General features: G+C 43.8%; 1 protein-coding gene across 1 annotated transcript; it reads right to left on the reverse strand.

The window, feature by feature from the left end:
* Positions 1 to 762: 762 nt before the first annotated feature.
* Positions 763 to 11,092, reverse strand: LOC129119788 (cathepsin E-like). The gene is made up of 9 exons (XM_054631976.2): positions 10,811 to 11,092; positions 10,464 to 10,641; positions 7,744 to 7,861; positions 7,117 to 7,235; positions 6,455 to 6,654; positions 5,665 to 5,787; positions 4,595 to 4,739; positions 2,063 to 2,161; positions 763 to 1,977 (listed from the first exon to the last, which is right to left on the reverse strand). The coding sequence occupies exons 1-9, from the start codon at positions 10,864 to 10,866 to the stop codon at positions 1,798 to 1,800; spliced, it is 1,218 nt and encodes a 405-aa protein (XP_054487951.2). The 5' UTR covers positions 10,867 to 11,092; the 3' UTR covers positions 763 to 1,797.
* Positions 11,093 to 13,003: the final 1,911 nt, after the last annotated feature.

A 13,003-nucleotide genomic window follows, 5' to 3' on the forward strand; every position in this document is an offset into this window, starting at 1 on the left:
TTAAATGGGGGATGGGGCTTTATAGATGTTTGTTTGTCTTGGTTCATGACCAAACAAATGACATTTTCTAGACAAATAAGTTAGCTTATGGTAAATCCACTGTTTAAGAGTGACATGGACAAAGGGGAATCAAGGCAAGATTGGCCTGAAATACAGGGTAACTTCACACAGCTCAGTCTCATCTGCAGAAAGAGACAGCTGGCAGCAGAGTCTCTTTTGCTAGAGGTTGATAGCCTGGATGCCAAATGTGTAACACAATGTGGCTGCAAATAGAGAGTCATGGAAACAGGCACCGGGGAGAAAGATTATTTCATATTGGAAGGCAAGATCAGTATTTAGAGATACCTGCAGGAAAACCATCCTGTTTTTGTAATACTTACTGAGTCTTACAACTGAAAACTTAAAATCTAAGGGGCTGTGATACCACCAAGACCAACAGCTGATATTGTTTTTGGTCTGTGCCAGGCACATCCAGACAGACAGCAGCAGCAAGTGCCTGGGGGCCACCAACTTCTGTTCCAGGGACCACCATGGGGCCAGTCTCCACCTGCCCATGGCTCTGCCCTGCTGGGAAGGTGCCCTGTGCCCATGGCTGGGACTGCATTTGCAGGCTTTAGGAAGATACAAGCAGCCCCAACATGCCAACACACTTTTTATCCTCCAGGACAGAGAGCAATCTGAATTTTCAATTGTTGTTCCACCCTCAACTCCCCTTCCTCCCAGCACTGGAACCACTGTAAAGAAACATAAAATGTAACTGTAACAGCACTAAGGTAAAGCAGATTTTGTTTGGTCAAGTTTTATTCATGTGTATGGGGGCAGTATCAGCTTTAGCAATCCAAACAAATAACCCAATGGGTAGAATTTAGGTGAATCTTTTGCCAAATCAGCGCAGCTACCTGTGGCTGTTCCATCTGAAACTCCTGCCACTGCTGACAAGAAGTGGCTGAGCAAGGGGCAGTAGATGTGTAGTGCTGGTGAGTGGGTCCCATAACTCATCTGAGGGGAAGGAACACTGGTATCCCTTTGCACGGGCTGCACTCTGGGTTTCTAATGTGAATGGATGCTGCTCCGGCTGCTCACACTGCCCAGGGGGAGAGGAGTCAGGCACTAAATGCAGCATCTGACCTAAGGCACAGACATCAAATGCTGAGACCCAAAAAAGGAGAATTATCAAGGTATTATGAATCCCAGGGGAAAAGCAGGTCTGAGAGGTGGCGTAAGGAGCAGGAAATTGTGCAAGGAACAGTAGCTGAAATTAGTGGTGATGCCACACAGGCATCAGTCAAATTCCCTTCTATATAAGCTGGTTGGAGCAAGCTAATTTAAAGAGAATTTCCATGGCACTCAGGAAATTAAGTTGAACAAAACCCAAACCCAATTCCAATGTAGGAAATGAGGTGGAAACTAGCACACAAGAAGAAAAAAAGGTAGCCAGACCAGGCACAATTAGGATTAGTTTTCCCCATACACAGCTGCTGTCTTTTCAGCCTGGCACAGTTCAGCATTTTTATTCTTCCTGATCTTTTGCAAATCTGAATGCTGACCAGCTCTGCTGCTTTATCCTGAGAGCTGTAGTGTTCATGAGTTACTCAGGAAAAATTGTTTCACCGATGTAAACATATAGATATTTAACCACACTATATCATCTGGGACAAGGATCACTGCAAAGTCCTTAAAACTTAGAGAGGAACAACACAATGTGCATTTAGGTCCAGAGTTGCAGTAAAAGCTCTTCTTCACACATGTGTTGAAGATCATTACATTAACTTAAGACAGAATAAATGCTATTACAGCTCAGTAGTAATCCTTTCTGTGAACAGCTTTTGCAAATCCCACTCTGTCATTCCCACGGTCAAAAATACAGTAAAATGCAGACATGAAGACATCTCCTAAAATCCAGAGTGAGCCCGTGCGAGTGGGGATGTCGAGAGACTGAAAGCCACTCATGCAGAAGGTTTGGTCATCAATAGACTCCTGGAAGGGAAAGCACATGTGCCTGCAGCAGCCTGCTCCATGCCCAGCTCAGGGAGAGAGGAGCAGGGAAGCTGCTGACACTCACCTTTATGATGTAGTGCTCTGCTGCCAGCCTGTACTCGTGGTGTCCGATCGTGAAGCTTATGTGAGGCAAGCTCGACAGTCTTCTGCAGTCTACAAGAAACTGGAAACAATGCACGGACTGAGATGGGATTGCTTTGTCTTTCTTCAAGTACTGCTCTTGGATTCAAGGCTTTTGGAGTAGGTCATAGTGAATTTACTACAGAGAAACAGCATTAGGCTGGCTTACAGCCTAACAGTGCCCTCCAGCTTTCGTGTACTCGGTCAAACCAGCCCAGCAGCCCAGACCACTGCACCCTAGAGACCCTGGGCTGATGAAAATCCTTGCAAGTCCCAAGAGAAAGGAGGTAAAGGGGCTCTGATAGCCTCCCTGTGCAACTCAAAGGCAAAACTAAGCGTGTGAGCCCCAGCCAGCCTACATCAGCAAGGTCTGCTGAGCAAAAGTTCTCCAATGCTCTGGCCTTGACAGGGCAGAGGGAGCTGCTCAAGCCACAGAGGGAGCACCCTATGGGTGCAGTTCACCCCAGGTCCTCCCATATACCATCACTTTAGGGGGAAAAAAAGATAGTGAGGAACGCAGCACTTTGTGCTTATACTTTGCCCTGGAGTGGGATTTAAAGAGTAGAAGGACTAAACTCCGGCATGATCATTAATGTACATAAGTAACATATTCAGTTACAGTAATGGAGAAGATAATTTCCTGGCCTTTCTAGTTATTTCATGAAAAAAATGGTGTGGGAAACAAAACTATAGAATACTCCAAGTCCAGAGGAACCTTTGCTGTAAACTGTAGTGTTTTAAGTCATTTTTTAGAGGCTTCTTAGAAGGAAAAATCTGCTTTTTGCTGTTTTTCAATCTATTTTATGAAAACATAACCCTACGTCTTGTGCACACTTACCAAGTGTCATACCATTAGAACAAAACAAATCATGGGACAAGGGTACAAAAAGCCAGTAAAATGATTTATAGGATACAAGAAGCAAGACATAATTCTTTTACATAGCTATTACAGAATAGTACATCCAGAACAAATCAATCCTTGCTGAAAAGAGGTAGAAGTTCTGGTAAAACCCAGGATGGATACACTCACTTTTACTGGGATAAACTTGAGTCAATATGTGCAGTCTGTCTGTGATTGCTAAAAATCTGTCACAGAAACTCCTATTTTCAGGATGCTTTTTTGTGAAATCTGAGATACCAGATGAATGTTCTTAGGTCAGCACTGGTGTATATATGAACCTACACAGCAATGACCCATTCCTTGTTTGTATTAGGCTAGTATAAGTACATTGGAAATACATATTTTATCTGTGTTCATTAGCATGAACCGTTATAAAATCAACTTGTTATCAGAGCATACTCTTTGGCATGTATCTAAAAAGTTGAACAAAAACAAGATTAAAGGTTCGACTGAGAAAGAATCAGGAGCCTCAGGAGCAACACAGAGGTCACTGCAAGTCCTCCTCTTAAAAATGAAAGTGAATTAAGAGTCCACTTTAGTCTGCTCTATGTCCAGTGCACTGGGCACTTGCAATACTCTTAATTTTCTTCCAAGAGTAGCTTTGGGTCAGGATCAAGACAAACTGAGATTAGCTCAGTTGGTTATAACATGGTGCTAATAACACCAGGGCCGTGGGTTTCATCCCTGTACAGGCCATTCCTGAGAGATGGACTTGATGATCCTCGGGGGTCCCTTCCAATTCAGAATATTCTGTGAAATGCAAATTTAACAAAAGCCACACAGGGTTTGTTAACAAAGTTAACAAAAACTCAGCTTTGCTTGAGCACTGGAGCTGTGGCAATGTGCTGGTGACCTGTGGGAGTCTGTGGGAGTCAGCCAAGGGCCAGCAATAGGCACGGTAAAATAAACTGGGTGTAAAATAAACTGCTCTTTCCCTGGAGGCAGGACAGGAAGGAGTGGAGAGGAGTGTCAGCAAGGGAGATGCAGGAGGCAGCAGCAGGCAAGAAAGGAAAACCAGGAAAGGGTCAGTGGGGTAAGGTTCACGAGGAAGAGTAAGAGCCAGCAAGCCTTGTCCTGTACCCTGCAAATAGCCAGCATTGTGAGTGACACTGATGTGCATCCCTCCCAGGAGCTCTGGCATGACACCAGCTGCTGACAGTGAGGGGTCCTGTCAGTGAAGCCACTGTGGGGCTGTCATTAAAATACCATTCCTGACATGGCTGGCCATCAGCACCAAATCCCTTCTGGCTTGGGAGAGCCAACAGCTAGAGCTGGGGACTCAAAAAGACTCCGGGCTTCCAAAAGAAAATTATCTCTCATGCAGAGTACAGATCCATTCCTCAGTTCCCATTATTTCCTTACACACCAGTATAGAAGATGAAGTGAACATTTAGGAAAAGGACTGGGACAAGGCATATAGGTCAAAAGCAGCTTGGCTCAGAGCTCAGTGCTGTCCTGGAAACAAGGCTTTCACTGGCACCTGTCTAAGCCATCATTTCTGTTATTTTTCAACCCTTTGGATCATATACCAGTTTCTCTTCCTCTCTAGCTGTTTTCTGGCTGCACAGTTTTTACCTCTCCAGTATTTGATGGGCTTGCCCCAATATATGCCTGCAATCGCCTGATTTGTGAAGAGGGGCCGGTGATAAGAGAAGTGCCCGAGTCAACGATGGCTTCGCAGCCATGGGAGCAAAATGCCACCCGGCCCTGGATCTTTATACTGCAAATGAAAAAAGAAAAAAAAGCAGCTTTAAGCAAATGGCATATACACTGTGACTGAAACACTGTATTATTGCCAGCTAAAGCATCAGAGTACTGACTGAAGTTAATCCCAGAGAACAAGTGACAGGACAAGAGGAAATGGCCTCAAGTTGCACCATGGTAGATTTAGACTTGATATTAGGAAAAATTTCTTCACAGAAAGCGTTGTGAAGTGTTGGAACAGGCTGCCCAGGGAAGAGGTAGGGTCACCATCTTTGGAAGTGTTCAAAAGATGTGTGAATGTGGCTCTGGAGGACATGGTTTAGTGATGTACTTGGTAGTGGTGCTGGATTGACAGTTGTACTCAATGATCTTAAAGATCTTTTCCAATCCTAATGATTCTGTGTTTCTATGATTAAAACTAGCTGCCAAGCTTTGCTAAAGACAAGAATATCTGTGGACCCACTTTTCTCTCTTGAGACTCCTACAACTCTAATCATGTGCTTCCTGCTGATGAATTCGTCCTCACCCCCAGGTATGTGTTCTCATCAATTTAGGCAGAGTGCTAGAGGTGGGACAAAGGAACACAGGCTACTTTGACCAAAGTTAGCAGGACAGATGAAAGCAGGACCCAGAGCTGGATTCTATTCCTGGGTGCCTTAACCTCTTAACTGAACAGTCCACCAAGACTCATCTTGACCACTGGTGTATCATATTAAAACATACTAACATGCTCTCCCAGATACCAGCCACCCAGGTCACAGTGGATTTACAGAACTAACAAATCCCAATCTCATCCTGGTGAACCCCTCTTTGAGGGGCTAGAATACTGCAGCTGAGCCCTCCTGCTCCTGTGCCACCAGGTGTTTCTTTCTCTGGGGGTTTAGCTAGGGAGGTGAATTTCACCAGGTTTTTTAAACATACATACATACATACATACATACTTGTTCATGTGTATTTGCCAGTAGCTTTTCTCAGTGACTGGGACCCAGTGGATTGAACCTTTGTAGAGAGAATGGTCTATCCCCCCCAGAATCAACTCACCGCCGTTCTCGGTGTCATCTCCTCTGAAAGCAGAAAACAGGTTAACACAGGCATGGGAGCATGCCAGTATGCACAATGAGATTACACTTAAAAAGCAAAAGTCAAATCACAGCCCTTTCTTAATTCAGATATGGATGGCTGAAAGGGATTACTACTAAATTATCACTGTATGTGTTCCAACTCATACCCTCCAAACAACCTCTGAGAAGACTTAATGTTGACACCAAGGTAGGCATGGGGAGCAAGCTGAGCCAGTTGCTACTCTCAGCTCAGAGGAAACACTAAAGAAATAGGTGTAGTTGCAGCTGGGTCCAGATTAGGGACCAGTATTTTTCTGAAATGTGGCTATTTGGGTGTAGCACAGCACTTCTGCTCATCTGCATGGGCCAGAGGGAAACCTCTGGCAACTGACATGGTGAGTCTGAGCTGGGAACTTTTCTTTTATTTATGACCTGCTCCAACAAGAATAAATCTTTGTCCAAAAAGTCATGGTCCTCTCCATAACATTTTTTTTTCTTTTCATGCTATAATTTTCAATGTCAAATTGAAAACAAAGAAACAACACAAAGAATCAAAAAAATGGGGGGAATGTCTTTCTAGGGTTGAAGCTTTATACAGATGCACAGCTGTTTCTATCAACAGTTAAAATAGATTTACTTCTTTTATAGCAGTGTTATTTTAAAGACAGACCTTTTCAGATAGAAAGAGAAGACTGGCTCCTCTACCAGCTGCTGGTTCATGATGCTGTCAAACACAGGCAGAGCATTGCCCACTGCTAAGGAGGGGTAGCCTAAGCCCAGTACACCATCAAAGTGGGCAAGGACAAAAGTTGTTCCTGGCTCAAACACTGACTCGCCAAAGTCCTGTCCCTTGATGGAGATGTTACTTATCTGTTTGGTAAAAAAAAAAGACACAACCACCATCAACCAAACAAAGAACAACCAGAACTGAAAGTAATGACACTACCAATAACAAGAAATTAGCCATATTTCTGATCCATATCAATGCATTCATTCAATTTATAAAACCTGGCTATCTTTGTGTGACTTGCATCAACATAGCACGCGCCCATTTGGCAGGTAGGCAGCACTGATTCCTTAGAATGCCTTAATTATGTGGCTGCTTCTTCATTAGCCCAGAAGAGGATCCAAGAAGACAAGTAGAAATGAAAAATAAAATGTGATGCATTTGTGCTGGTAGTCCAAAGCTGAAGCAGAACCCACACCTCTCAGCTTGGTGGGACCTCAACCTGCCCTTGCCTAAACCAGGAAAGGTTTTCCAGGGCAAGGAAACGGAAGTGCCCTGCAAACAGCTGATCTGGAGGCTGACAGCCATTTCTGGGGGACACTCACCTGCAGTGTGTCTTTGCCAGCAATGCCCAGAAGCTGTCCTGAGCCGTACTGCAGGGAGAAGGCTTCCCCTCCATGCTCATATGAATCTGACTTGAAGGACTTAAATTTCTGGTGCACCCCTACACAAAAAAAATATGACACTTCTACACTGAGGGGAGGTCCTGGCAACTCACCCACTCCCCAATGCAGAACAAGATGAGATGTAGGAAAATGAGATTTTTGCTTCTCTCAAGAGAAAAGTGTTGAAGAAGTACTGCAGGCATCTCAGTTCCCCTGCAGACATCCCAGTTTTTCTGTACCTGAGAGGTAATTTTGCATTTTAGAGAAAAATTAGAACAGAAATGGGCATTTCCACCTTTGTTGGCAGATCTCCCAGGTCTATTTTCACACCTTTTACCTCATGGTGGGTGCAGAGGGACTCTGGGCAGTTGCAGCCGGTGCCTGCCCTGGCTGCAGAGTGCCATGAGGGACAGAGGAGCAAACTGGGGAGAGGAGAGCAGCCCTGAGGGATGCTCCAAACCCTCCCCTTGCAGATCCCAGCTGCAGGCAAGCATTTGGGAAAGGAGAACTGGGCAAGGTCTCTGCAGCCAAGCCAAGAGAAGTACCAGGGAGAGCACCATTTCTTACGGCAGGCCTCGCTGATGCAGTAGGCGGACGGGACCCAAAAGTTGGAGGAGCCGGTGTCGAAGACGACGGTGAAGCTCTGTGGCGGTGTCCCCACGCTCACCACCCCGTAGTACTGAGCCTGCGGGAGGAATGAGGCCCTCAACCCCGGCAGCCTCCAGCCGGCTGCTCTGAGGAAGAGCCGAGACCGGGAGCATCCCACAGCGCTCCCTCAGGGCCTTCTGTGCAATTGCATCTGAACGGGAAGGCACGGCACACCGAGCGTGTCTGGAGCGTGACGGAGGCATTCTCCTCTTAGCCCTCACCGCAACCGCCTTCGTACGATATGTCCTACCATGAGGCCAAATGTCATTCTGAGGAGTTACAGTAACCACAAACCTATTCTCAGCAATCCCCTACACTGGACAAACACCAGTCGAATGAGCCTGAGGTGGATTCTCTGTTGATAACCCCACACTAACTCGATTCTTTGCCCTTCACTTCCTCCTCCCATTCATCATCGCAGGCCTCACACTCGTCCATCTCACCTTCCTCCACGAAACAGGATTAAAGAACCACTAGGCATCCCCTCAGACTGTGACAAAATCCTGGCAGATCCTAGGAGGTCGAATCTGCATTCGTATGGGGATCGTTTTTCTGAGTCGGGGGTTATTTGGGCGAGTCAAAAGTTTAGTGCAGTTAAGAGGATGCTTAGGGTTAGTGATAGGGCCAGTATGAATAGGATTATGTTTATTACTCTCCTCTGGGTTTAAAGCAGATTCTAAGGATTGGAAGTCAATTGTAATTAGTATACTGGAAGAGTAAGATCCTCATCAGTAGATAGAAATGTAGAGGAATAATCATACGACATCTACCAAGTGGCTTCGAGCAGCAGGTTTTACTGCAGCTGAATGAAAAACGTGTGGCATTTGTAAAGCCTTTTAAGCAAATATTCAGCTGGGTTCCCTATGGAGTCAGCAAACCCTCTTGCACTGGCTTCAGAGGTGACAAGGTCACCCTCAAGATGAAACTCTCACATGAGCACACAGACTTTCAGGCTGTTCCTTGCTGATGTCAATAAGAAAACAGTGTTGCAAAGTCAGGACGGCCTGCCCCTGCCAGCTTCAGAGGGCTCTGACCAGGGGCACAAACACTGTCTTATGTGGCTGCCCTTTTTCCTTGTAATTAGCGGTTATTCTAGCAAGTCAAAAACTATTGTGTTGCACAAACTGTTCCTGATGTACTGGACAAAGTTCATCCAGCAGATGAAGAAACCACTGACCATCCCTGGATACCAATTGAGACTGAGATAATCTGTGAACACGTGAATGCTGGAGTGAAGTGCTTATCCACATCCCGAATACAAGTGTCTGAGTGCTCCTATCTGGCCCTGGAAGAGCATTTCAGCATTAAGAGACCTATTTTTAGGAAGAGGTATTTCTGGAATTCAACCACAGATAGAAAAGCAATAGCTAGTGCCAAACTTTTTTCAGCAATACAAGTATTTGAATATGTACTTCAAGTGCACACTTGTTAATTAATAAACTGACGTTTCTGACCCCAGAATAAGCAGTCTGAATGAGACAATCTTGAAAGGGCAAGCAAGCATGCCATTTAAGAGAATATCCAACTATACAGTAGGATTCTATTTCTTCCTGCATTAAACAAACCTAAGTGATGTTCATTAAAAAAAAAACAAAAACAAAAACAAAACTAAAACACATACAACCAGAAACCCCACATACACACTGCAATAAAACCATTCCTGGTGCTACCTGAATATGCTGGGGAAGTGGGTTTTGCTTTGTTGTTTTGAGATTTTCATTTATCCCTCTTTGAAATAAGCTTTAGAGCAGGTTGAAGTGTTTCAGTGTCCTTTGTTCTTCTTCACATACTTATTTCTTTATGGCCCTCAAGTGTCAGTAAGTTCTTGCTGAATGAATTTGGCCTTCCCTTCGATTCCATTTCCTGTTCAGGTGAAGACTTCACAACATTTCTGCAGCTTAGTTTCCCTTCAGATAAGCATAGCAGAAAAACCAAATAAAACAGAAAACAGAGACCATCCAAATGGACAAAACTCCAAAACCAGGAAAGACAGCTTACAAAATGGTAGACCTGCTGACTTGCCTGTCTGAGATCCAAAGAAATTAATATATTTTCCTTTTTCAGTTTAGATGGTAAATCCACCCAGGTCAGTCTCCAATATTTAATACATATTAAACTCCAGAGATAAAAGCAGAAAAATAAAAAACTCTACTTAAGTCTTTATCATCACTGATTTGTGATTCCACCTGATCAAATAAATGAGATTTGAGGGATTTTTTTAAACCACAGAAGCATCCAAGAGTCTGGTAAATAGAACATGACTAAATGAAGCAATCAGATTCTGCTGTGAAAAACCCTGTAGTTTGCCAAGACTGATACAGGCAAACCTCCCATATTTCTTTGGGGACCCAACCAAGTCCACTACAGATCTGTACAAAAGTAAAACTTGTCACAGGACTACCACTGCTACTCTGCATCAGCTTTCTACTCAGGTCCCATGCTATCCTAGATCTAGACATGCTTTATTTTGCAGATTGCAACCTGTTTTTTTATGATCTAATATTTATAGCATAAAGCAACAAGACACCACAAGCTCTAAAATTTCATTGACAGACTAGATTTGAAATGTGCTGGGAAAAGAACCCTGCCTCCAGTAGAATGATGAGTCCTAATGATTGCATTACCAAAACTGTACTTACATTCATGTAATCATACAGCCTTTCTGAAGCAGTTCCTACTGATAAAGCAATATCTGCTGGGAAACAATGCAGATACCTCCGGGCAAAAACATCAGGGTGGTGATTCCTCCAAAATTCCTCTAATTCTCCCTTTTCCTTCAGCTGTTTCTTGATAGATTTGAATCGAATCAAAGGGATTCTATGCAAATAAAATAAACACACAAAAAAACCTGATCGTCCTTTCTAGAACTGTCATATATTCCATCTATTTAAAAAAAAGGTTTCTTTTTTGAGACCTCAAGTAGCAACAAGCAGAGGTCACCCATGAAGCCAGCTGTGTGCCAGTGAAGGTAGAGGACTTTTCTTACCGTTCCACAGCCACGATGAGCGGGATGTAAACCACTGCCAAGAGTATTGCCCTCATGGCTCCAAGAGGTTCAGAGTCTAATGACACTCCTTTGCTCACAAGTCCCTTTTTTATGGCCTGCTGTCAGCTGAGGGCTGCTCGCCAGGTCAATCAATCGCAGGAGGTCAGTGCTTTGGCAGAAAACTGATTAATTTACCCTCAGACTGGTTTGTGCAAATAGTGGTGTCCAGTGGAGCTACTCAGATAACCAGGGCACAGTCTAGACCAAACGGACATTTAACCAACAATCCTTAATGTCTTTTACATAAATATAATTCATGAGTTGAGCTTGGCTCCTTCTAGAATGAGAAAGAGGAAGCTGTCCAAGCACTTACTGCTTTTCAAGCTTGCTTTAGTGAGATGTTGCTCAGAAGTGCTCAATGCAGAGAAAGAGGACATAATATACATCCATTTCCCTTCTGCAGGAGACATTTCAGCAGGGCTGAGAAGACATTTGGTGGGCTTGTGACAAGTCACCTCCTAACAGCTGAAGTTTAATTCCTGATCTGTGAGAGAGTTCCAGTCTAAACATAAATGTGACTGCCATGCCATAAAATGGATCTTCAAAGTAAAAAACACAACAGTACAATACTGCAACATACAGTAAAAACCAGCAATAATTTTGCACACATTTCAGCAAGACATTTCGAAGAGCTCTCTTGGATTTATTTTCGGGCAAGTTTCCTGGGGTTAGTGGCTCCCACTCCTGCAGGTGAGTTCAAGTCTAGCCTGCAGAGAAATAATGGTGTCAAAAAGAGGCTGATTTGGCAGAGCATAACCCCCAGCCTGTCAGCTGCCCAGGAGGAAGCAGAGCACTGAGTCTGCAGTTTACTTGCAAGACTTTTTGAATCTTTCCTCTGCAGAAGAAAGAGCACTAAGCAACCACATATACAGCCTAGCATATACTAAAGCTAACTTTGAATAATCAGCCATTTTTGTTCAAAAGGCTATGGTAGGATGCTGGGAAAAGAGAAACCACTTTTTTTTCTTCACAACACACCATGTATTTAAAATAAACTGTTCACTATGCAAAGGTGAACTGGAACTAAGGAATTCTCTCAAAAGAGAGCAGATGTGCAACAGCGCAGCAAGGAGTGAATGTCAAAGGACACAGAGGAGGCAGCAGTTGTCATCTTCTGCTCCAGCAGCAATGTCAAGAAAAAACAGCAGAAAAACCCAATCACACAGCATTTGTGAGCCAAGAAGGGGTCTAAATGCCCATCACAGACTTCAAATAAATACAAAGGAAACAAAAAAAATTTGCTCCTTTAAGTCATTTCCCTTGCTATGTCAGACTGATTGAGTATGGGTATGAGAGCCTTAAAATCAATAAGTTTAGAGCTCTATTTATTAGTTGCCCCAGATTTTGAAATACAGTTTGCTTTTTCCAACATACCTCCAAAATTGTAAGGACTAAAAAATCACAGCAAAGGCTGAGCCTGGTCATCACACAGCTGCAGGCAGAGCTTTGGAACTGAAAAAGCACCAGCATCTCTATTATAATATCTTGTTTCAAAAAATAATAGAATCTCAAAAATGCATCTTTTCTGTTGATTTCTATTTTATTCTAATTTTTTTCAATTATCTATCTCTGAGTAATATTCCCCATTTCTCCTGAACTCAGAGGTTTTAAACAAGTTTTACAGCAAATGATCACATTTGCTGCCCCAGAGTCATCCCAGCCACTGAGGTGCAAGAGCTGGGTGCTGGAAATGGGAATGGTGAGCAAAGATTTGTGAAATCTAGAAAGAAAAGGCATTTCTCAAGGAGCCCCCACCTGTCACTTGATGCACAGCAGAGCAGATGTCATGCCCTTGGGTAGGGCAGCGCTGCTTTGACAAGAGCAAGACAATGTCTGTGCCGAGTGCCTTTATCACTTGAACTTTTCCTCAAATGCTGCAAATGCTTCTGGGAAGTCGATAATGTTCCTGTTGGAGGGCACCACGGTGACTTTGAAGACATGAAGCTTTCAAAACACCGCCTGGGTCTACTGTGAGGACTGCCTTTGCCTTAGTGCCTCCACTGAGTGGCTGATTCTCAGAAAGAACACGATTGTTCATTTTACTGCAAGTGTAGTCCTTCATTAATCCGCACACAGAGGTTATTCTTTCCCAAATTCTCTGATCTCACTCTATGTTCCAAGCAGACATTAATT

The sequence above is a fragment of the Agelaius phoeniceus genome, chromosome 5 (genome assembly GCF_051311805.1).
Source record: "Agelaius phoeniceus isolate bAgePho1 chromosome 5, bAgePho1.hap1, whole genome shotgun sequence".
Lineage (NCBI taxonomy): Eukaryota > Metazoa > Chordata > Aves > Passeriformes > Icteridae > Agelaius > Agelaius phoeniceus.

What these genes read in the sequence shown, in the direction of transcription:
- LOC129119788 (XM_054631976.2), bottom strand. Translation starts at nt 10,866, where the DNA reads ATGAGGGCAATACTCTTGGCAGTGGTTTACATCCCGCTCATCGTGGCT. An exon ending in CTGGCAAAGACACACTGCAG is followed by an intron (nt 6,655 to 7,116) that starts GTGAGTGTCCCC and finishes TTTACCAAACAG; the next exon opens with ATAAGTAACATCTCCATCAA. An exon ending in TGGCAAATACACATGAACAA is followed by an intron (nt 4,740 to 5,664) that starts GTATGTATGTAT and finishes TTTCATTTGCAG; the next exon opens with TATAAAGATCCAGGGCCGGG.